A 25,116-nucleotide genomic window follows, 5' to 3' on the forward strand; every position below is an offset into this window, starting at 1 on the left:
CGCAGTTATGAGTAAATAAATAAGTGAAAACAGCTTTTGCTCTTTCAGTACAAAAAAAAGCCACATTTCAATTATTACAAAATTATGCAACAGAGAGTAATAGTTGTTTTTTCCCTGGTATTGTCGATGTGACGCCTGTGAAACGGCTCATAACCCCAAAATGAGATGAAAATAACATCTTGTTTGTGAAATAACCCTGAGGCGAAACACTGGGCTGCAGCTTTTATGGACAAAGCGTGCTGTTGCTATGGCAAACAACAGTCCGCTGGATGAAACACTACCCGGTATGTGTTTTGTTTGTGTGTGTGCGCTTGTATTTGCTGTAGATATTTTTTCATGCACCTGGAAGAGTGTGAGTCGTTTTGTGTTATGCTCTCTCTCCATTACACACAAACACAGTGCAGCAGGTGTATGATGTCCATTCTATAACCGTTAAGTGAAACCAAGTGAATTACCTAAAGCTGTACCCCCCCCCCCTGTGTTATTCTCTTTCTAGCCTCTCTGCCTCTCTCTAGTTTTATCAGGCCACAGCGAGCAGGAATGAGTAATGTGAGTATTGCCCGGCTGTGTAATTGGGTTTATGCACATCCAGTTCCAGACCAAAGACCTCCAGAAGACAAATTCAGTCTCAGGTAGAGATGAAGAAGCATCACCCCCAGGCCCAGGCAACACAGCTTTGAGTTGTTTTGCTTATTTACACGCTCTTCCAAAATAATACTCCTGAGTAAAATCCAGGCAGTAAATATTTAAAACAACAAATTAAGAGCAGTGTTTGTGCAAACAGTTCAGCTTCTACAATGTGGAATTGTTTGTCAAAGCTGATGGTGTTACAACTAATCCCCTTCCAGAAAACGTAATTTATTATAGAAAGCAAACATACAATGAATACACAGAAAAATTATTTCCACTTGAACTCCCTCCATTTACAATCTACCTATCCCTCACACATCTTCCAAAATATCTTTTTTCCAGGAACTTTATTGATTGATTCACTTATATACCTTTATTAATAAATACAAATAATAGTCCGAAACAGGCCAGTGTCGCTGCTCATGTGCGCCTCCCCGTGAGTGTTGCTGTTGCGGGGTCCTGCGGTCCCCTCCCTCCTCGTGCTCGCCCCCCGAGGCGCGCGTCCGCCGAGGCCCTCTGTGTCCGCCAGGGGGCAGCTGTGTCTCGGTCTGAGGCTGCGCCGCTCCCGCTGCATCACAGAGAGGAAAATACCACCAGATGGCGGTTTAGGATTGCTGCTCTTCTCTCGAGGCGCGGCTCCGCTCGGCACGGCCAATTTTCAATATTAAAATACGCACGATAATAAAAGTAATATCGATTTATAGCTTCGGCCGGTGATAATCGATTCGGCGATGTTCGTTGACGGTGAGTGTCCGGTGTTTTTGTGCTGTTTTGTGCGGTGGGAAGGGAGACGGGGCACAGATTAAAGATGGTGGACAGACGGGGAAGGCTGGCTGGCTGGGGGATGGGCGCTAGCGGCTAACGGAGCCGAATGCGCTTTCTCTCTCCCGTGCTCAGCGCCCAGTGACACGTTAGCCTAGCAGCGCCGCTAGCTCGCGAGCTAGCCCCGGATTTTCTCTCGCCGAGACAAGTCGCGAGGAGGGCGAGCGGCTGCCGCAGCGCCGGCCTGCGTGCAGCCGGTCGCCGGGGCTCGGCTTGTCAACAAATGAGAAGAGCCGCGTGACGTGTTTGTTGGAGCTCGCTTCGCACGCGCGGCGCTCAGAGCATCACCTTCCCTCGCTGCTGCACAGCGGTGCCCTCCTGGCGCGCGCGGCTTTCCGTGCCCCGGGTTTGTCATCGGCTCGAGCGCTGTTGCCGACTTTGTTGTCGTGAGGCCGCGCGTGCCGCTTGTGTTGTTTGCGTACACACAGATGCACGGGCGCTCTACTCTCCTCTCCCCACTGTCAACATCAGCATCCCTCGCTCGTTTCATTTCACTGCCTTCAAGTTTCCTGAGTGATGCAGACTTCTTATAAACAGGTTGCGCGTGGCGCTTGGTTAAATGGAGTATTTGCAAGTTGACGCCGCTGATGCATGTTTAACAACATTATTATGGCGCTTCCGTGCACCCCCCACCCCTCTCTTTCCCGCCCCCTTCTGTGCGGGAAACAGGGAACGCCGAGCGGGGAAACATGAGTCACATTAAGGGGGGATGGGCTCCAGCAGCCAGCCCTGCAGGTTGAAGCGGGTTCCCGTCGTGGCTCCCCTCCCACGTTGACCCATGCGGGTCACAGCGTCGCCTGACAGTGCGCGCGGATCCCGGATCGTTGCATAACTGCTTTGTTTACAGTCGGCCATGTGATTCGTCACCCCGGCCGACTTGTTGGGTCGCTATCTGCAGCCCGCGTGTCTCCTGTATCAGCCCGTGATTGCCTCCGCACGCGGCTCAGGTCAATTCACCTTCCGGGATAAGTTGAGAAATACACGACAGGCAGTGTAAGAGTTGCATTTGTACGTGTTGATGGGAGTTCATCTACTTCTTTAGTGCAGCGGTGTATTTAGGAAGTGTACCAGATAATGGTATACTGGTTTTACACCTGTGAACGCACAAATGTTCTTTGTTTGATTCGTAACTGAGGAAATACTGTTTTGTTTTTGTTCAGGCATGTTGTATGAATTTGAATCTGCATTTACTGTGTTTACCTTTTTTACATTATTATTCTCAAAGCAGAGTTTGATTGCATCCAATGTGCAATGAATAAAAATAACATCAATACAGTTACAAATTGAGTACACTGGCAAACCGATTCTTATTAAATTATCAATATAAACTGTACATACTCAGTAGTCTATCCAGATATGTTAAAACTGCTACTAGATTAATAATACAGCAACTGGTGGTTCTCAAATTTGTGTTTATTGCATTATTGACCTTGACTTATTAGCAATGATGAGTGAGGAATCACTACCGTGGCCCCAGTTGAGTAAAAAGCGATTGAGATGACTGTCTGCACATTAGGACAATTAGCATGTGGTGGTTTTAAAACAGTGACCCATCTTTTCCAGGCTTTCTAATGCATAGCACTTCTTCAACACATACAACATCTGCTCCTAATCCAAAATGATTTTTTTTGTGTAGAGCTAAGTGTTTGCATTTGGTAAAATGTGTGGATTTGTAAAAATATTTTTTTATTTTTGTTTAAAGGTTTATTAAGTTCCGTGTGTGGAGACTGGAGAAATGTCCTAATTAAATGTTAGATATGATAATTAGAACTATTCTGCCAAATGATCATCAGTCTGTGAAAATTCCTGATTATCCAATTGAAGCCAAAGAGTTGTCCTTGTGAATATAACAGTTTGAAGCTGACAGTCAGTGGCATTTTTTGCCTAACTCTTTAAAAGTGTCTGATGCAAAGAGCCTGTCATTGTTTAAGCCTTTATGTAATACAAGTGCTAACAGAAACGCTAAACAGTCTCTTCCTTCCTCCTCCCTTGTCCGTCTCACAGAAATCCTATAAAGGACTGAGTTGAGTAAAGCTGCTCTTCAGTAGTAAACACACACCATGCAGTGTGCTGTCAAAGTATTGATGCGAGCAATAAATGTGTAAAAGGTTCTCGGAGCCAGGAGAACTTGTTTCAGGCAGGTTCTTATATGATTCATAAGCTAATGGCTGAAACCCAACGAGGTCATAATGATTTTAAACACAAAGGTTTTGAAAAGGATTGTATAAGCAAACGAGTCAAATAGGATTCAGGAGTTGAGCCATGTTATGGTTGCTAAGCCAGAGGCTCTCAGCGTTCAGCTGCAGCGTGCTTTTTGTTACAGCCATATGCTTATAATGACACGGCTCAGGAGATTATGTAATGGCTTTGACATTTGTCAGAGCTTATTACACACTGACCTTGTTTCAAGTCGCTTGGTATAGAAAGAACGATACTTCCTCGACAGTCATTCAGCTTCTACCTGTTTGGAGCCCAGTGAAAGCAAGAAGGGGAATTTTTCTTTTAGGTTTTCATTGTGGTTTCCTGGTGTGTAATGATTTGCATCGCTGGTGTAAGACATGTTCACAGGCACTTTCACTTTTTTAAGGGGCAACCTCAGGTCAAGTCATGAGTAGTTTTGCCTTACAATCCAATTGAGTGTTGTTACCCAGCTTCCTGGAGTAACTGAACATTTGGTGAGACTAAGTCAGTGGAATTGGTGTGAAAAATGAAGAGAGAGGAAAACCACGAGTAGAAGATGAGTGAAACCAAGATCTGTTGAAAGGTAGCGCCGAGCAGGCTCTGCAGTCTGTTGTTCTGTGCCACAGCTTTACAACATCCTGTAGCTGCAGCCATTAGACTGATGCTCACTATCATTTCAAATGGTCTGAAATGATAGTGAGCCACTTCCCTTAAGTTAAATATTGATCAGGGGAAATGCCACACACAGTGTAGTGTGCTCACCCAGTGGGAGAGAAGCTGCAAAAACCAGAGATTTGTGTTTGTGTTTTATGTAATATTGTTGCTTTAGGAAAAATAAATCCACCATGCCAAAAACGTTTTAAATATAAATGTAATCACTCGAAAATACATGAAGACGTTGATGTTTGAAACTTAAAAATAGTAAGCTGTATAATTCCAATGTTGACATAGTGATAGATCAGATAACGCAACCATACAGGAAGATATGTTAGTTCAGCAGGTGTTGAGTAACGGTAGGTCATTAAGCTGTCAGGTTGATGAGTCATGAGGCTGAAGGCTCTTTTACACACACTCCAGACTATGTCCGTTACATCACGTCTGGACTTTTCAGATTCCAGTGCACACGCGTGTCATGTTTGTGGGTCTGTCACTGGTATGGCGACAAGCCGCAGTCATACCTGCAGTGTGAGCATGCATGATGTTTCTAGTTAAGCCTCACTGTGTGATACTTGGATTATTGTATAACTGCCTGACATAATATTGCAGGGTTTTACTGAAAATTGTGCAGTAGTGTGTCCTGGTACTCTCTTAGAATCGTGAAAACTGTGACTTTCATTTAGCTAAATTTATTTTACAGGTATCTTGACTATCCATGATGTAGGTGAAGGATTAATTTATGATCTGTTTAAACAGATCTTGTTTCCCCTTGAGTTTGTGAGGGATGCTTCAGTGTGTGTTATCTGCCTTCTGCTGTTAGTGCAGCGTTCCCCCCTCCTGTTGTGTTGATACTGACAGCAGTTCATTTTTACACCAGCTGTAGACTGGAAGCCTTATTAAAGGCTGAGCCTCAGACAGACGGCTCAAAGAAAAGACTGCCACCAGCTCTTAATTCACACTGAATGCCTGAGAGAGTTAAAAGTGGCATGAACAGTAAACCTGTGTGTGTCATAGCAGATGAATGTGTGTGTGAATCAGGATTTTTACAAGCCAGATATTTACCTGACAACATGGAAACCTGCAGCTTCCTCAAAGATTTCAACATTTCCAGGCAATTAGGGATCTTCAGCCAAGGCGACACCATCTCGGACATTGAAAATGTACCTCAACAAATAGCCTACATTTGTCAGATTCCTAATTTCTGGGTGGAAAGAATTTTGTTGGGAGCTCTAATAAGTTATATGCCAGTGATGTTAAAGTCCAGACTTTGTAGACACACTAAGAGATGTGACTGACTCCTTCAGGAGCATGGTGTGTGTTCTTAAAGACACATTAATGACCTTTGTGGGGCCTTAAAGCTTCCCTCCAGTTCCAAAGGCTGTTCTGATGTTGTGTTTATAGAGTCTCCAGAGGTGGATGTTTGGGGCATAAGTGAATCTTGGCCCTGGCTTGGGGGGGGATTTGACTTTGTATTTATGCACTTTCAGACCAGCTCGATCCAAATTTGGCGTCAGGCCAGACCTGCTTGAGGTGTCATTTATACAGACGGTAACGGCCAGCTTCAAGGAGCAGCAAACACCACCTACTTAGCATCAGTCGTGGCAGCGTGTGTTTAAGTGATCGGTGTTATTTCCTTTTCCATGTATATTGATTCACTGGTCTGTGTCTAGTCGGGTCGCAGCTGTTTAGACTAGTTGAAAAGGAAAAACAAGTGCCTTGTATTTATGATCAGAGAGTTTTACTGAATGCATCATTAGTTTGACTCATCTGCTGTTTTGGCCTGCGCAGAGGGTATAGCTTCACTGCCTACACACGCGATATGTACCCATAAATCTCCTACTTTCTTTCCTGCTGGCTGCCGATTATGTTTTTCTGTGTTATGCACATGTAAAAAAAAAATAATGTCCAACACGAAATTAGACAGAGACAGAGTCCAAACTCTCGTGTTAAAGGTATGTGAATTAATGCAGCAATTCTTCACAATTCAAAGCAAATAATATTTTATTTTCATTATCATTTTATTATTCACGTTGTTTCAGCTTTAATATGGAGAGCATATTATAAATGGATTAATAACAGTATTATGATAGATTTCCCTGCATGTATCTTGGCACCCACCTGAAAAAGCTAAGAATTGGGAAACTACTGTATTAATTAGATTTCATGCAGCTGGAACTATTATTAATTTTTCGTTTAAGTATTTTTTCAGCTTTACATACCACCACTACTGATTATTTCAGCAAAAAAGTAATAATTAATATGTTATCAAATATATAGACAACATATTAAGTCAACAGTCATTTCTTAGGATTATATGAATAGTGGAAGTGAGAAAAGGAACTAGTTTGTCTTGCATGATTATGCTTCATTTCCGTTACCATAATGTTCTCTTTTCCGCCACTTGTGTCAGGTGCTTGTGTCTCACACTACATCCCGGCGGTTCTACATAATGACATTTGTTCCTTGACATCTGCCCGCTCAGATTAGCTGACTTGTCTGGCTTCGGTGCATTCTTCGACGTGCCACTAGATCATTAGCGAGTAATAACGGGTGTGGGAACTAATAGCTTCCAGAAAGGGTGTACATGAGTCTGTGTGTTTGTGTCCCACCCCATCCTCCTCCTTGTCCCCTCTCTATGTGACGCCAGTATGAGGCCAGAGGAAAATATGGGCCAAGGTGAGAGAATTCACCCAGACAGATGAGAAAAGAACAAATGAGTCTTTTTTTTCTGCACCCCCTCCCTCCCTCCCTCCCTCCCTCCTGCTCCTGCATTCTCCCCCTCTGCACCGCTGTCACACTTTCTCTCTTTCTTCTCACCTTCTACTATTTGCCCTCTCACTTCCCCATAAATCCCCACCACCGCCACCTCTCGCTTCAATCTCACGGCTCCATTTTGCATGAGCTGCAGCCAAGCAGGCGGCCATTGCACACAGAGGGTGAACGGTCGCCCTTTTCTCTGCCTTAACCCTGCCTTTGAAAGCCTTGCCATTTTTCTTATGATCCATTTATCCTACATACACAGAGGTGGCTCTCAGGAGATGAGGAGTAAATCTATTTTCCAGCAGTGATTTTATCAGTTTGTGCCGTTCACACAGCGTCCTTTCCCTCCCTCCTTTTCGCTAAGATCAAGCTTTATGTGCTACAGAGAGCGAGCCTAAAGTAGTTTATGGCAGTAACAGATGGCCGTGCGTGTGTATGTGTTGGTGCTCATGAACGTGACTCTGTAAATTTCTCTAATCCCCTGTGTGATGTAATCATAATCTGGTTAAAGCACAAGGCCACAGTTGGCCTAAAGGCTCTTTTGTCCCAGTATGTATGGAGGCTGGCAGCATGATAAAGCACAGTTATTGTCTTCGTGGTTCAGCTCATAACGGTGGCCAAGAGGGACTGATTTGAGTTTATGGCTCACAAGTCACTGGTTTAGGTTCGATAGCTTGTTTTTGTTCTTGTTTGGAGTTCCTCAAAATTCACGAAGAGCAGTGAACAGTGAAGAACAGTGGTAACAAGTGTAAAAGAAGAAATTAGACTTGAGACATGAAAGTTACATGGAAAGCAAAGTACGAACTGCCAGCTGAAAATAGAAGTGTACACCACCATCAGTGCCTTCATCAGAACCAGATATGGGTTTGGTGGGAGCCAAAATGGAGCAAAAATAAGAACCTCCAGAGTTTCAGTTCAGTTTTCAGGCATGAACCTAATTACCAAGCAAATTTTGAAGGCTCAAGGTGTTGCTGAAATAATTTATATCACTTGTAAAGGCTTCAATGTTATTATTTTGCACAGGGCACATTTGAACATACTGCGTTTGAACAGACTCATTAAATGTTTGAATAGCAGTATCTCAAGTGAACGCTGACCTTCAGTTAACATAAAGCAGTATTATGTACTGTTCTCATATAACTAGCTATCTCCCTCTGCTCCTCCTCTGGGTATGTGCCTGTGATCATTAGAGTGTCTAAGCCCACATATAAATGATGCTCACACACTTCTATTAATGTGTCCTTTTACAATTTCTCCCATCTTCTCTTCTGATGCGCTTTGCAGATCCAATTTGAAATGTGCTGCCTGTTGCAATCAGATACAAGCCCTTTAGAACAAGCACCTCCCTATCTGTTGCAGCACGATGTCTGCCGGAGACATTTTCACTAAAAACATAGCTGGTGCTTGGATTGGCACGCAGAAAGAAAGTTGGTGGGATTTACTAATCACACTGCTTGGACCCTGCAGGCCCACAGTCTTAAAACCAAGCAGCTCATTCAGAGTTGAATCGCTGACTGGAAGTTGGCGTCTCACCAGAGCGTGTCTTATAAAAGAGGCGTCCTCAGATTTCCTCCAGTAGTTTGTGATTGCGGGGACTGTGCTTTTTAGATTTAATGCTGAAAATACATCATATGTCAGTGAACGGCAGCCGAGAGTTGCCATTCATGTGGCTTTTTTTAATGTGTAGCAGCTGATGACGTCTAACAAGTATAATGCAAACAACCTGGGTTATTCAGTAAATATGCTATTGCAAGCTGTTATGTTTTACAGGAAATGATCAACATTTTACAGTTTATTACAATTGATTAATTAAAAAAATAATAATAATAAAGGACACACATCAGTTTTCCAGACCTCATGTCATAAATTTCTCATTGTTTTGTTTTATTTGTTTTGCTAAAGGTTTTTAGTTTACATTGACATAGAGATGAAAAACAAAAGATCCACTGAATAACGAGCTTGATTTGTTCTCCAGCTAGTAATAGTTGCCTTGAGGGCTCTATGACATGTAACCTGGTGACTGAAGCAGTTATGCATATCTTTGTTTGTTACAGCAGCTCTGCCTAGAAAACTGCTAATTAAGTTGTGACGGACATCATCAATCTTTTAGGACATTAATTATAATGGTTTCATGCACACTTTACTTAGTTTTACTTTATTAGTTTTACTTATAATTTAGCATTATATATTTATATAGTCAGATAGTCTGAGTCTGTGATAATTTACATTCCAGATGTTCTTGTTTCTGATGCCGAATGAACTACTGACCCTTATTTTCAAGCAAAAATAATTTGAAGCGATGTGTGCCAGCACACACATCAAGACTGCAGTTGAATAGAAACCCAGTAAAGTAGTTTGACGCGCTTAAGCACCCATCATTCCATCATCCACCCTCAGCACTGCTACAGTACTATTAAGACATCAGTGTCGTCACATCTCTGTGCTTCTGCTGCAATTTTGGACACCATCATAGTTCATAAGGCAACGAATATACTGCAGACCACAGTCTGCCGAGGCAAAGAGATAATGTGCCACATGCTTTGCAGCTACAGACAACAGCTGATTAGGGTCACATTTTCCATAAACTAAAAACATCAAGTTAATGAAATTGGTATATTTTCCACTGAATCGAAATTGACTTCATTTAAAGTCTGTATAGGGCATGTTGCTACGGAAACAAGTCTTCTAAAGATACGTGCTTTGCAGGGGTTAAAATGTGTTTGTGCTGACAGAACAGTCAACGTGTTTTTTTTTAATAACTGAGCCTGGTGGATTACTGTACAAAGCTCTTTTGAACATCGCCATACAGGGAAAGAAGTGTTGAAGTTAATCCACTTGAACTGGATGCAGCATCAACTCAGCGAGTCAGCGACTATGTTGTACAGATACTGGAGGGGCGAAGTTAAGCAGCTTTCGCCTGTGCCAGTCACAGCTCTGCAGCGGGCCACATTTGCTGAGCTGGTGGAAGTAATTAAGAAGAGAAGAATACCTCTGCAGTTTCCTGTTTTTTCAGCGCAGTTATTCTAATTATGGGCTGTGTCAAAAGTTCTAGCAAAACAGTAACTGCTGAAGAACAGAACCAAAAGACCTTGTTTGTTTGTTTTTGGATAAAGAAATTCTACTAAGATAAATGGAAACGCTAATCTCGCCCACCGTCCAAATATCTCCAGATTGAATTACTTTCAATAGTCAACGCATGCTGTGTTGGAGCTTGATTGAGCATCTGCTAGATCCCTGAAAGCTAATAGGCCAAACCTTCAAGCAGATAGTAATTGGCACCAGTGATTTTTCTCTATGTCTCTCAGGCTTTTGGAGACGCCAGGAAAATATCAGACTAAATTGTTCTGAAATGGGTCAAGCAGTAAGTACAGATGATTATTTTCACATAATTACAAGCTATCATGTTGGCTTTTAGAGCTAATAAATCAATTTTTGGCCCATTTAATAGTCTAGTCAAGAAAACGGTTTCAGATTCAGACTTTAGCTAATTTTGTTTCAAGTGTTGGCAAGTTAGTGTAGGCAGGATATGATGCCTTAGTCCTCAGACTCCTTAAATTCATTAAGAAACACAAGTGAGTTGCGAACAGCCAATGGGTGATAACACAGATCGCACGCCAGCTCTGCTTTGCAGCATCAGGGGAAAACAGAAGACTTATTAGTGGTACTTAGTAAACCTGACAGTGATTGTCCTCATTAATATCTATCCTAGTATAAACAACTCAAGACTCTGCTGCCCCATTGTTTTTGTTTGTTTGTTTACATAAATGGGAAGTTTCAATAAGAACAAGAACAGGGTTTATTCCATAATTATGTGTTGGTAATATTCTGTTACCTGTGCTAACCATACATCCAGAGTTTTTTAGTTTATTATAATGTTGTCGTCTTGTGCTTTTTTTATTGGTGATAAATCAGTGTAGTTCTGTCTCGAAGGCTGCAGTAATGTAGTTGGAAGCAGAGCTCACCACGCTCGAGCCTCTGGAGAAAATGGCCAATTATAGCAGATGTAGTACAGGTTACAGTTGTCAGAAGGGACTAAAACAGCAGGTGTGTGTGCGTATGTGAGCTGAGTTTTCATAATACCATATTTGCAATAATGACGGGGCTGCGTTATTATCACCTGAGTTGTTTTTCTTGAGGTTGTTCGAGTCAGCTCTGGAGAAGTGCTCCAAGCCCCGGTTGTGTGTCGAGCGTGTCACGTTTACTATGCAGAAAATCGTCACGGCACTTGAAGTGTAAAGGTGTTGAGCCCCGAGGCTGCTGGCGCATCCACGAAGTGACACGGTGACAAGTGACGCTGAGTCATTACCAGCTGCAGTGTACAGTAATATGCACTGCCGGCCTGCCCACTCTATCATCTCCCTGTGGGGGACGTGAGGGTGTGCGGGGTGAATTTCACATGTTGGGAAACGGCTGCTTTTATTGTGTACCTTGACACAGTAGCAGTAAAAAAAAAAAAAAAAAAAAGCTATGCAGAACCATGAAGATTATCCTGTGCTATTTTCAGAACTAATGATATGAGGTGACTGGGAAAAGATATTACCCTCAGCAAGAGGCAATTTATGCTTTTCATTCAAGGTGTTTTTGTCTGACTCACCACAAAAGCCTTTGGCATTGGAATTGATTTATTACTTGGAATAGGATTTCACCCAATGACTGTTATAGCGGCACGGCATCACTGCCTGGATGCCTCACACGTCTGATTCACCTAATGTTACTATTTTTAAACTTGCTTCGTGTTGTTTCCACTATCAGTAACCTCTAATGGCATGTTTGGTTGGAGCTTATTAGCCTGTACCCGTAGCTGCCATGATTCCCCATTGAACGTGTTCGCCTCTCCTAATGAAAACAGTACTACTTCAAAAATAGATGTGGCTTTTGTTGATTCACCCAGATAATTAAATATAACTCATGAAGAGCAACAGACCCATTATTTCTATTTTTGCTTCCGGTGTTTTACAATGTGTGCTTTGAAACATCAAATATTTCTTCCGTCTGAAATCACTTAATGATATTTTCTGACAGGTGAAACCCACACACCATCGTTCATCAAATTTATAGTAACATGGTGCAAATGTCTGCATGAATAGAGCCTGAACGTGAGATTTTCAAACAAACTGAGACTGAGGAGACAGCAGTTGCAGACTAATTAATGTAATCCTACTTTTATACTACACCTAATGTATGCTATAAACACCAGCATGATTAATGCACTGTATTAAGTTGATCTTAGTATTGTTTATAAAACTTTAACAGTATCATAAAGGCTGAGTAAAGATGGAAACACCGATCTGATCCCCCTGATCCACTGTTGTGAGGAACATCAATAAGCAGTTATGTTATGAGTCAACTTTAACCAGAGGAGTCCTGTGGAGGCTCTGTCCTGATTGGACCTGCATCCCGGCCCGTTGTGCTCTCCCACCCTCAACACGATCCCCTCCTGTCTCCACTCAGCCAATCAAATATGCCGTCACCGCCGGGCTTATGACCCACGCCGGTTGCTATAGCAACGCCAGCCTGCCTCCTGAAGAACATGTCATGCATGTTAAGTGGTTCTCAGATGTTCGCCTGTTGTCTGTCTTGCACTCTTAAGTAGACGCAGACAGATAGTGATGCAGAGTAAAAGAAATGACTGGGCCCAACGTGTAGAGTTAACATGGGTGTTTGTTTTGGTGCTTGTAGCTGCAGCTCCTCACTCGTTGTTTGTTTTAGTTAAAGCACAAGTGGCTACAGCTTCATGCTGAATATTCTAGCACTACATAATTTAGCGTAATAAAGTGCTCAAGTTTTCAGTGTTTATACCCATTAACCTACATCATATACACATTCTGTATCCAAGTTTTCCTGTGACAAATCAGTTAGCAAAGTTAATATTTCTGTGACCCTTTTAGGTGTAAATGTGTGTCATAGAACTATGAGTCATGGAAAATCAGACTGCACCTTCTTTTTGAAGTGTCATATTGAGATTTTGTTATTATAAGTAAGCATGTTTTTAAGATAAGGTTTTTGAACAGCTTTATCAGAGCAGGCACTAATCCTGTTTTACTTGGTCTGTGCTTGAATGTATATCCATGCGCCACTTCAGGTAAAAGTAAATATTTTGAAATGCTTGAAGTAGCGATGAATCCTCGCAGTCTGCATTCCTAGACTGTGTGTGTGTGTGTGTGTGTGTGTGTGTGTGTGTGTGTGTGTGTGTGTGTGTGTGTGTGTGTGTGTGTGTGTGTGTGTGTGTGTATAGTTATTTAGTGAGGACACTGTTTAATACAGTACATTTAGTTACTTTTATTATAAGAAAAGTGGCTTGTGATTATATAAACAAATTAGGATTTATGTCAATTGATTGGTTTTTATTACTACTGTGAAAGTAAATTAAGCTGAATTGTATGGTTCATTATCTTATCCTCCAAAAACTGAAATACAGTTTGAGAAACTCACTGCAAATTATTCATAACGTCCTGTTGAAACTCCTTCAATCTGTGTGTGTGTGTGTGTGTGTGTGTGTGTGTGTGTGTGTGTGTGTGTGTGTGTGTGTGTGTGTGTGTGTGTGTGTGTGTGTGTGTGTGTGTGTGTGTGAGAATTATATAGTTGTAGAGTGTAGATCAATAATGGTTCAGGCTCCCAGCTTTGAGTTTCACACTTTTCCTCTTTGTGTGTAACTAAAGACTGAAAAAGAGTAACAGAATTGATTCAAATGAAATTGGTTTCAGCGCCTCAATATAGCAATAATGATGGGAACATAAATACACATTGTGAAAAAAGATGCTTATTTATTGGGTTTGAAATGAAGGGGATGCGAGGCAGTGGTGACCTCTTGATTTTATGCCGTGCTTCACCTGTTGCTGCACAATGATGGCTTCAATTTTTCATTGTATCAGTAATCATCCTGTCAGTCACAGCTGATCCACATTTTTCTTTCTTTGAATATACCAACATATACAAATACAATATAGTTTGTGCTACACACCACACTATTTGTTCACGTAGTTTCCTCTCGTGTGTGTGTGTGTGTGTGTGTGTGTGCGTGTGTGTGTGTGTGTGTGTGTGTGTGTGTGTGTGTGTGTGTGTTGAAACAGAGGGCTCCTCTGTCCATGCTCTGTCTGTGCAAACACTGTGGGAGACAGCATTTAAATACACACTCTCTTAGCCTGCCCCCTACTGTTGCCCAATACTACTTCCAAACACACACATGTACACTTGTGCACACTCTGGGGAAAATACACCTGAAAAATACCTAACAGGTGAATAGAACTGCGCTGAAACCAAGTTGTGACTTAAATGAGTGAGTGAGGTTTTTTTTAGCCTACTTTTACCAGTTAAAACTCAATTAAGCAGTGTGGAGAAAGATGAGCAGGGGACTTTGTGGCTCATACTGCCTCTTGTGGTTGATATTATTATTGCTCTACTTTTGCTCTTTGCTGTAATTAGCATATACACAGGTAAAGAATTAATGTTTTCATAAACAGTAATGTTTTATGAGTGAGAATTTCTCCTCATTGTCAGTTGTTGCTCCAGTATTGTGGAATCATTGAGTTTACATCAGTCACAGCCCCTTGGATTTTTAAACCTTGGACCATAGTTTGTTAGAAATCCTATTCATATTAAACATTTCTAAAATGAAGACATTTAAGTATTCTTTATGTTATGCTTTTTATATAATTGTATACACTATTTTCTGTGGGGTAGTACATGTCTATAGTTACTAGTGTGTAGCTTTTAGGAAGTCTTACCTTAATCTCGTGTTTTAGCTGCATGGCCTGGCTGTGAGGCATCTCACTGGGTGTCAGCAGGGTGCTGCTCAAACTGTTTGTCAACAGCATTCCCGTGAGGAAATCCTTTCCAGTGAAATGTTCCAGTTGTAGTTCTCAAAGCAGCCAGTTGGTGTCCTCCTCTCCCCTTCTCCACCACCAACCCCTGATCCCCCAGTTTGAGAGCTGTCTCCCTCTGCTTTCAGTGACATTTCACAACTGTGATGCCGTCGCACATCACAAACTGTCAAGTGGATGTTCCAGTTGACACCACACAAAACAGTCCATTAGCTAATATCAATCATTTGACATGGTCACTTATTTTCCTCAATTATAACTTCACAGCTTGTTTCTGTAAACTTTCTTAAATGGTTTAACAGCATAACTGTTTATGATGATGCTTTATCTGTTTTCCAGGAGCTGAAGAGAGTTAACTGCAAGCGAGTTCCTCCTGGAGCCTCTCCTCCCTGCCCCTCTGTACCAGCCCCCCACAGAGCTGCTCTCTTCTTCCTCCCTCCTTCGCCATAAAACACACGAAGTCCTGAAGACACACACAAACACATTTACGGACATCAACATCTTCCCGCCTGAGCAGCATGATCACCTCGGAGCTCCCTGTCCTACAGTGAGTGCACACCTCATGGTGACATTGTGAAGGATCATTTCATTATCATACCAAATCTGACTTTCTGATTCTTTTCTGAAGTCAGTTCATGATCGATTGAATACATCTTATGTCATATGTGTTTTCCTTACTCAGGGACTCATCTAATGAGTCTGGGGCAACAGATGCAGTGGGCTTAAGTATGAGCATGAGTGAGATAGAAGATCCAGAGGTGAAAGGGAAAAAGAAGCGAGGAAGGCCTGGAAAACAGCTACCGGTAAGAGCCTCACAGTAAATCTGAGTATGTGTGTGTATGTGCGTATGTGCATCGTCCTAAAAGTGGCGAAGACATCATTTATTGGTGAAACTGACACTTTGCTCTACACAGGCATCGAATAAGAAGCCCCGGAAATCACCGGCAGACAAGACTGGGGGTGCGACCAGAGGCCGAGGGAAAGCCAACGGTGTGGCCCAACATAATGGAGATGGTGGTGACCCAGTGACTCTGTTCGAAGTGGTCAAACTAGGCAAGAGTGCCATGCAGGTTGGTGAACATCTGGTTTCTAACTAATGATTGTAAATATTACATCCATCAAGCAACTTAACATTGCTTGAACCTGTGCTTCTGTTGCATGAAGCTTGTATTTGATCTTTGTCACACGCTTATTTGTAAGAAACGAAAAGTTGATCCAGTGATTGAGACGGTCTTGCTTTTGTGACTGTGTTGTGGTTTTTTTTGTCTGTCACTACAGTCAGTAGTGGACGAGTGGATCGAGTCGTACAAACAAGACAGAGACCTGGCGCTGCTGGACCTCATTAACTTTTTCATCCAGTGCTCAGGGTGCAAAGGTATTACTACTTAAACCACTGCTTAAACCACTGCAATAAAGTAAACACATGTTTGACGACTAGAATAAGAGCAGTGAATCAGATTTAATTTCATTGTTGTTTCGTAACCAGGCACAGTGAGGATCGAGATGTTTAGGAACATGCAGAACGCTGAAATCATCCGTAAGATGACAGAAGAGTTTGATGAAGTGAGTTTGTTTTTGTTTATTTCCTTATGTAAACGTACGTATTCTTAAAGTTAAACAAAAATATGGAATAAAAAGATTTTTGATTGATTCATTCATTCATTCATTCATTCATCTATCATTCATTTGTATGGAATACATCGGTTTTTTATCCCAAGATGAGAAGCTGGTTATAAGAATTGGCCTATAGTCAAATTACCTGCCAGGTGTTCAGCAGGATATGATGGAATGATGATCACACTGCTCGTTTCAACAGGACAGTGGGGATTACCCTCTCACCATGCCGGGGCCAATGTGGAAGAAATTCCGCTACAACTTCTGCGAGTTCATCAGCGTTCTGATTCGCCAGTGTCAGTACAGCATCATCTACGATGAGTACATGATGGATACGGTGATCTCCCTCCTCACGGGGCTGTCTGACTCCCAAGTGCGAGCCTTCAGACACACCTCCACATTAGCTGGTAATAACAGCTCGAATGTCAGATTTCCCTGTCAATTACAATAAGAAATGTATTTGTTATGACAACACCACCGGTCTTGTAGTGGTAGCTCATTCGTGTGTGTTCTTGCCTCAGCTATGAAGCTGATGACAGCGTTGGTGAATGTGGCCCTCAATCTGAGCATTCACCAGGACAATACACAGAGACAGTACGAGGCCGAGAGGAACAAGATAGCTGGCAAACGAGCCAACGAGAAGCTGGAACTGCTGCTACAGAAAAGGAAGGAGGTTGGACATTTTATGTTTGACTTGACTCATATTTGAGTATTTTATGCAGGACATTTGAGCAGTAAATCTAATGTAGGAACTTCATGGAAAGTCAGTAACGTGTTGTATTTCACTCTGCAGCTTCAGGAAAATCAAGATGAAATAGAGAATATGATGAACTCCATCTTTAAGGGAATCTTTGTGCATCGCTACAGGTACACTGTCAACTGTTCTGCTGGAGTCTCATCCTCTGTATAAACATGTGAATACAAATAGAAGCAAAGTCACACATCTTGGTTCTAATAGTGATGATTGTTAACTTTTATTGCCCAGGGATGCAATTGCAGAAATCAGAGCCATCTGTATTGAGGAGATTGGCGTGTGGATGAAGATGTACAGTGATGCGTTTCTTAATGACAGTTACCTGAAATATGTTGGTTGGACGCTACATGATAGGGTGAGCAAACAGTCAAAGTTTTCACCTGATTGTTTTGTTGAAGACTTTTACGTTGTTGTTTTTTGTTGCGCCATTGCTGAGTTGATTTAGGAAACTTTCTTTCTAACTCAGAAGTTGGCTTTTTCTTTCGCAGCAAGGAGAGGTGCGTCTAAAGTGCCTGAAGGCTTTACAGAACCTCTACACGAACCGAGAACTCTTTCCCAAGCTGGAGCTTTTCACCAACCGCTTCAAGGTAACACATGCAGGCCTGAAAATATGAGTGAGGACACTAATCACAGACTGAGGAATAAGACCAAGTGGTGCACATGTTTTCTCATTTCACCTATACAGTGTATGTATTTTGACAGGACCGTATAGTGTCAATGACTCTGGATAAGGAGTATGATGTGGCAGTGGAGGCCATCCGACTAGTCACACTGATCCTGCAGTGAGTAACCTGATGCTTTGTGTACAGTATCTTGGGTCTGTTTGCGGAAGGACTTAATTCATATTGATTATTTCTTACAGGGGCAGTGAAGACGCCTTGTCTAATGAGGACTGTGAGAACGTCTATCACCTAGTCTACTCTGCCCACCGGCCAGTGGCTGTTGCTGCTGGAGAATTCCTACACAGGAAGTGAGTTCCTCCACTTTACATTAAAAAAAGCATTACTTTTAGTTACATCAGTGTCTAGAGTCAGCTTTATGCTGTTATTTATACCAAAGTAGAGGTGATGGGTTAGACTCCTCCCTCTTACTCTTTCCACCTGTTGCTCTTTCAGATTGTTCAGTCGTCATGACCCACAGGCAGAAGAAGCGCTGGCTAAGCGCAGAGGAAGGAGCAGTCCTAATGGAAATCTCATCCGCATGTTGGTGCTCTTCTTTTTAGAGAGCGAGGTAATGCTTGTGGTTTGCCATTATTAAATTGTTACAAATGCATAATACACACAGTTCATCCTATTCACACATGTGCATTTGTTTTGTTCTTCATTGCATCTGTTTCTGTGCTAGCTCCACGAGCATGCAGCCTACCTTGTGGACTCGCTGTGGGAAAGCTCTCAGGAGCTGCTCAAAGACTGGGAGTGTATGACTGAACTTCTGCTGGAGGAGCCTGTTCAAGGAGAAGAATGTAAGAATAGACAGTTCTTATTCTTCATAAACCTTAAAGACAAGAAATTCCACAAGAGTTGATGCAATAAATCCTGTCCTTGAAGCTTTGTTTTTGTTTTAAAGCAGAGTTTCTCTCTCTTTGACCTTCACTGTCTCTTCCTAACTCACTCTGTGTCTCGCTTCATTTTGTCTGGTTCTCTTTTGTCTGTCTCTGCAGTGCTGTCAGACAGGCAGGAGAGTGCGCTGATAGAGCTGACGGTGTGCACCATCCGACAGGCAGCAGAAGCACACCCACCTGTTGGCAGAGGCACCGGTAAACGGGTGGGTCAAGTATATACGTTCAGATTTAGATGAGTCAATGAAGGCTGTGTGTGTAATCTCATTACATTAAATGAATCTAAATGTCATGGGTGGGAAGATAATTATCCTTTCTGGTCGTGGGAGAAAAGTTTTCCATTTTGCTCCATTTCAACAAACTGTGGATGTTCTGAGTTTCAATTTTGTCTGTGTAGGTGCTGACGGCAAAAGAGAGGAAGACCCAGATAGACGATAAGAACAAACTGACAGAGCACTTTATCATGGCTCTGCCAATGTTGTTGTCCAAGGTAAGAGTTTGTCTGGGCCTGCATATTGCTAGAAGCTGGCACAGATTAATGAGTCAATGATCAGGTAGATCAGTCAGTTGGGACTGATCTTGTTCTCATTACTGCCTCCATCTCCTGCTTGTTGAAGGCTTTTTTTTAAATATATGCAATGGTTGTTCGTTTTCCTATCGTAAAGTTTCTCCACCCTTTTGACCCCAGTACCAGGCAGACTCAGAGAAGGTTGCCAACCTGCTACAGATTCCTCAGTTCTTCGACCTGGACGTGTACAGTGCCGGTCGCATGGAGAAGCACCTGGATGCTCTGCTGAAGCAGATCCGGCTAGTGGTGGAGAAGCACATCGAGACAGATGTGCTCGAAGCCTGCAGCAAGACCTACAGCATCCTGTGCTCTGAAGAGTACACCATCATGAACCGGGTGGACATCGCTCGCTCCCAGCTCATCGACGAGATGACGGATCGATTTGCTCACTCTGTGGAGGAGCTGCTGCAGGAGGTATGATATGAGTGTTTTCAGTGAAAATAGATGTGGGAGTTTATTCATCATTCATATTGTAATTTATGTAATGTTGTGTGTGTAATTATTGTGTACTAAGTGGTGTTGACTGGGTTGCAGGCTGAGGAGGCCGATGATGACGATATCTACAATGTTTTATCTACACTCAAAAGACTCACAGCCTTTCACAAGTAAGATTCTTCACTTATATGTTCAGAGATGAATAGATCCAATAGAACATATAAAAGTCATAAATATATAAAGTCATGTAGTGTTATGACTGTGATAACTTAAATTACTAATAAATAATTGTATCCTTCTCCTGTTTCCTGCTTCAGTGCCCACGACCTGACGCGGTGGGATTTATTTGGGAACTGTTACCGACTGCTGAAGGCGGGCATCGAGCAGGGCTCCATGCCAGAGCAGATAGCTGTCCAGGCCCTGCAGTGCTCCCACTACTCCATCCTCTGGCAGCTGGTCAAGATCACTGAGGGGTCTCCTAGCAAGGTGCTTTTCCCAGCTCACGCAAAGAGATGCATAAGACCCTGCCTTTGGTTCCCTGCGCTGTCTTTAGCATCAGAGGCCCAAGGGGACAGGAGCGTATTGTATTTCTGCAGAGTAGAGCAGCTTAGAGCTGCGAAAAACTCCATCTCACTGTGACAGGATGCTTGCTCCTATCCAAGGACTTAACCTCAATCTACCTAATTTAACACTTGAACTGTCCAGCAAGGCTTCAGATCCATAGGATGTAATTTAGTGATGGACATTTAAGACATAATCTGCTGACAGGGTCCGTTCAAGCTCTGCTAAATGGTTCTGCACTCTGATCCACACTATGCTAGACTCCCCTAGTGTTCCTATTAAATGTCACTTAATTCCTTCTTATTAATTCCTATTGTATATTTTTTGTGTGTGGGTATGTATGTATGTATCTATTTGCATTGAATCGCTTGTTGTATTTGACTTTCAGCTGTGATGTGTGTTTACAGGATGACCTTCTGGCTCTCAGGAGAGTGGTGAAGTCTTTCTTGGCTGTTTGCCAGCAGTGCCTTTCCAACGTCAACACACCGGTCAAAGAACAGGTAACACACACTGCCGTTACAGTCTGGACGTAACAGAATAAGCACAGTTCTGGTTCAGGGCTAGTTTGATTTTGAGGGTCACACACAATCCATTTAGCGTTTGTTACTGAATAGGAAACAGTTTGGGTCCGTTTCTGATTTGCTTGTCCTGCTCAGGCGTTCATGCTTCTCTGCGACCTGCTGATGATCTTCAGCCACCAGCTGATCTCCGGGGGCAGGGAGGGCCTCCAGCCGCTGGTTTTTAACCCCGACAGCACTCTGCAGAACGAGCTGCTCAACTTTATCCTGGACCACGTCTTCATTGACCAGGATGACGAGAGCCAAAGCATGGGTAAGAGCAAAATACGAGGCAACATACTCATTGGTCCAAGAATATGTTGTGGGATTTTGAAGAGATGTTAATGAGACAAGGTAGATTTAAAAAAGATTTTGCTTTGTGTATTTTTCCCTGCAGAGGGAGATGAGGAGGACGAGGCCAACAAGATTGAGGCTCTGCACAAGAGGAGAAACCTGCTTGCAGCTTTCTGCAAACTCATCATCTACGATATCGTAGACATGCCTGCTGCTGCAGACATTTTCAAACACTACATGAAGGTTTGTGTTAAGTAGTGGAAACCCCATTGGTGATATTAATGCCCCATACTTTACAGCATCAATATAATATGTTATAATATATAGAAATGTTCATTGTTTTTTTTCTCTTCAATAGTATTACAATGATTATGGAGACATCATTAAGGAGACTCTCAGTAAAACCAGACAGATGGACAAGATCCTCTGTGCCAAGACACTCATTCTCAGTCTGCAGCAGGTGAGATATTGTGGACATCTTGGCGCTTTCACAAAAAATGCTCGCTCGTCAGTGAGTGATTCATTGCGTTGTGTGTGTGTGTGTGTGTGTTTCATTTAGCTGTTCAATGAACTGCTGCAAGATCAGGGGCCCAACCTGGACCGGACATCATCTCATGTGAGCGGCATCAAGGAGCTGGCCCGCCGCTTCGCTCTCACCTTCGGACTGGATCAAATCAAGACCAGAGAGGCTGTGGCCACACTGCACAAGTAAGACCAAATCACAAATATCAGTTACAACAGCTGCTGGAGATGTTATGTCTTTAATGCTATGTACTGTGTGTCAGGGATGGAATAGAGTTTGCGTTTAAGTACCAGAATCCACGTGGACCAGAGTTTCCCCCTGTCAATCTGGCCTTCCTGGAGGTCTTGAGCGAATTCTCTTCTAAACTAATTCGTCAAGACAAAAAGACAGTGTAAGTATTCCCACCTCACCCAAACTCACTGTACTCAAATAAATTCAAATATGTCTCCTAACCTTCATGAACTTATTTTAAAATGACGCGTGTCTCCTTAGCCACTCATACCTGGAGAAGTTCATGTCGGAGTCGATGTCGGAGCGCCGGGAGGACGTGTGGCTGCCACTCATCTCTTACAGGAACAGCCTGCTGACAGGAGGCGATGAGGACCACATGTCTGTCACGTCTGGCTCCAGTAGCAAAGCTGGCTCGGTCCGCAGCAAGAAGGGGCGACCGCCACTACACAAGAAACGCATTGAAGGTACATGGATCATTTTTAGTCATTTGAAACATCTGGAAAAATGTTATTTCTTAACTAAGTTTTAATTCTTGCATCTGATTTCAGAGGAGAGTAGCGTAGAGGGCTCGTGGATGCTGCGTAATGACACCCTACAGACACCTGGGCCACTGCAGACTCCTCAGCTCACCTCCACCGTCCTCAGAGAGAACAGGCCAGCAGAACACATGCCAGACCCCGATTCAGAACCCGGATCAGAAAACGACTACGTACACAAGTCGGTGCTTGCGTTTTTCTCCCATGTACATGTGCTGTACACCGGTGTATAACTGTGGAGTGTGTTCACCCCTGCGTTTGCCTCCAGTCCTCAGATGCAGATGTCGTGGTTAGGTCAACAAAAGATGGAGGAAGTAAACAGAAAAGACCGCACGGGCATGAACTACATTAAGTCACGCAACAATCAGGGCGTTCGGCAGACTGTGTAAGTTTGTGTGTGTGTCTGTTAAACTCATTTCTGTCATTCCTGAGCTGGTAGGTATTTACAATTTTTTGTAAAAAGAAATTGCATTTCTCCTCTTACTCTTTCTAATATTCACCATCAGGCGCGGTTTGATGGAGGATGATGCAGAGCCCATCTTTGAGGATGTGATGATGTCGTCACGGGGGCAACTGGAGGACATGAATGAGGAGTTTGAAGACACTATGGTTATTGACCTGGTTAGTAGTTCTTTCTTTTGAGACTTGTTCCTCTTGTTTTTATCCTGTCCTAACAGATTTTAATGTCTGTGTTTCCGTTTCAGCCACCATCGAGGAACAGACGCGAGAGAGCAGAACTAAGACCGGATTTCTTTGACTCAGCAGCAATGATTGAGGATGAGTCGGTAAGTCCACTCTCACACAGCGCTACATGACCGCATGTAAGATGGGGGAGGTAGCGTTCATCATCCATCATGTCTCAGAGATTTTTGATATTATCTTTTCATTGTTCCAGGGATTCAGCATGCCGATGTTCTGATCTGGAAAGAGTTCAGGTTCCTGAGCTCAAGAGACTACACAAGCAGAGGGGGGGTGGGACGTCTAATCCAGATCACCTGCCAATCAAACTCTTATGAAGAAGAAAAATAAACACTTTTGAGTTTTTTCTTTCTCTATGACACAATGCAAGGATGTTTGTCAAGTGAGTCCACTGATGGATTCCACTTTGGATGGACCTCATCTGGAAGCATGAAAAAAGGATTCACTCAGTTTTTTTCCACACAAGTCTGGTGATCTACAATCTAGCCCCGAGTATTCAAGAGCTTCATCGGGCTCCTACTCTTCATCTTCCACCTTTCGGTTTAGCTCTTGTCAGCAGCGTCTCCAATAGCGCTCTGGCTCAACAATCCCGCGGCCAGCCGGCGACTTATGCGTTTTTACGGTTACACAGATGTACAGCTGTTTGGTTCCGCTGCCGACCACGGAGCAGCTCGACACTCTGTACAGCTCCCCTTCGTATTGGTGTTGCACTTCAGTCCGCCTGGTTAAACCACAACAGAGAGAGGATCTCAGTCCTGAACGTTGTTTGTCTGACCTCTGAATAGCGCCCAGCAGGCTCTCGTTCTGTGTTTGAGGTCAGCGGCTGCAGACCAACCTGGAGAAGCGACCTAACTATCGTATGAGCGAAGCGAGTATTGTCGTTGGATGGTGAAGCCACGCCCTCAGCCAAACGGGAACAGAAGCCTCCTCTCTCCCAAATATTGGAAACACACACACACACCCTGAATACCAACTTTTTAAAGTTTAAAAAAGTTTTAAAAAGACAATAAACATATTTTGAATTCTGTAGCTTTAGTACTAAAGTTTTAAATCCAGTGTGTTTTTGTTTTTGTCTGATGTTTGTACAGCTTTTTTCTTGAATATGTATCTTGTTTGTTGCCAAATTGTGGCCTACATACTTATCGTATATTCCAGCCCGTCCCCTACACCTGTAACTCATATCTAACGGATACCAAGCTCAGATTGTTGCTGTGGGATAGCAGCTTTTAAGCGCTGTATTGTCTGATTGTAATCGTTTTACAGTTAAGTATTATGGCAGATTATCTGTTCGGTTCGTTCATCTTACAGGTCAACGCGAGTTACTGAGACTCTCACGCCTGCAAACAATGTTCACTGGTCCAGAGTTGAAGCTGTGTTTGTTGACTTTGTTCATATCCAGTGCAGTGATGGAACTTTCTGTCTGACCGATTTGTTTGAATGTGTTTGAATGTGTCCTGTCATATCTTTGGTCACCTTCTGTTGAGTAAGCAATCATTTAAACCCTTTCCTCATTGACTGGCTCAGCAGTCCTGTAAATATCAGAGACAGTTGGATCTTTTCTGCAGTGCAGTTGATATCGGTCGCCCTAACATGCCCTCAGAGTCTGTTTTTTTTTTCTGTGAACCTAAATCCTTTTTAATAAAATAAAATCTGTATTCAATTTGTGGATCAGTGTTTGCAACTTTTTGTTTACAGCCATTGTTTTGCCGTGTCGTTCAAGCATTTGGTTGTCAACTTTCCACACACTGGTTGCAGCACTGGGAAGCCAGTGATGGCTGTATGTGGATCACTGCCTGCAGGGTGTCAGCTGAGTACTAACTAGACATATAGTTGGTCTAAGGAAAAACTTTGAGATTGGATTTTTATAAACTTAACAATTTAACTTTTAAAATCACCCTGTATTAATATTTGAAGAC

General features: G+C 42.8%; 1 protein-coding gene and 1 long non-coding RNA gene across 4 annotated transcripts; one reads left to right on the forward strand and one right to left on the reverse strand.

Annotated features, from left to right (window-relative positions):
* Positions 1 to 837: 837 nt before the first annotated feature.
* On the reverse strand, positions 838 to 1,993 carry LOC129603554 (uncharacterized). 2 transcript variants are annotated; one of them, XR_008693524.1, is made up of 2 exons: positions 1,741 to 1,993; positions 838 to 1,198 (listed from the first exon to the last, which is right to left on the reverse strand). It is a non-coding gene; the product is annotated as an uncharacterized LOC129603554 (long non-coding RNA). The 2 variants fall into 2 exon arrangements; XR_008693525.1 differs by having other exon boundaries at positions 1,308 to 1,993.
* Positions 1,202 to 24,866, forward strand: stag1a (stromal antigen 1a). 2 transcript variants are annotated; one of them, XM_029138915.3, is made up of 32 exons: positions 1,202 to 1,374; positions 15,210 to 15,417; positions 15,553 to 15,673; positions 15,785 to 15,940; positions 16,149 to 16,245; positions 16,357 to 16,433; positions 16,687 to 16,891; positions 17,006 to 17,157; positions 17,278 to 17,351; positions 17,470 to 17,593; positions 17,727 to 17,825; positions 17,941 to 18,020; positions 18,101 to 18,208; positions 18,354 to 18,468; positions 18,583 to 18,700; positions 18,899 to 19,002; positions 19,194 to 19,286; positions 19,485 to 19,778; positions 19,899 to 19,969; positions 20,117 to 20,285; positions 20,768 to 20,860; positions 21,017 to 21,191; positions 21,315 to 21,454; positions 21,570 to 21,671; positions 21,771 to 21,919; positions 21,997 to 22,125; positions 22,227 to 22,429; positions 22,514 to 22,682; positions 22,770 to 22,886; positions 23,008 to 23,122; positions 23,206 to 23,286; positions 23,397 to 24,866. In XM_029138915.3, exons 2-32 carry the CDS (start codon positions 15,389 to 15,391, stop codon positions 23,418 to 23,420), a joined length of 3,783 nt encoding a protein of 1,260 aa, XP_028994748.1. In that variant the 5' UTR covers positions 1,202 to 1,374; positions 15,210 to 15,388; the 3' UTR covers positions 23,421 to 24,866. The 2 variants fall into 2 exon arrangements, with proteins under 2 accessions (XP_028994748.1, XP_055361365.1); XM_055505390.1 differs by lacking the exon at positions 1,202 to 1,374 and adding an exon at positions 9,782 to 10,411.
* The last annotated feature ends 250 nt before the right edge of the window (positions 24,867 to 25,116 follow it).

This window comes from Betta splendens, chromosome 22, assembly GCF_900634795.4.
Source record: "Betta splendens chromosome 22, fBetSpl5.4, whole genome shotgun sequence".
Classification (NCBI taxonomy): Eukaryota; Metazoa; Chordata; class Actinopteri; order Anabantiformes; family Osphronemidae; genus Betta; species Betta splendens.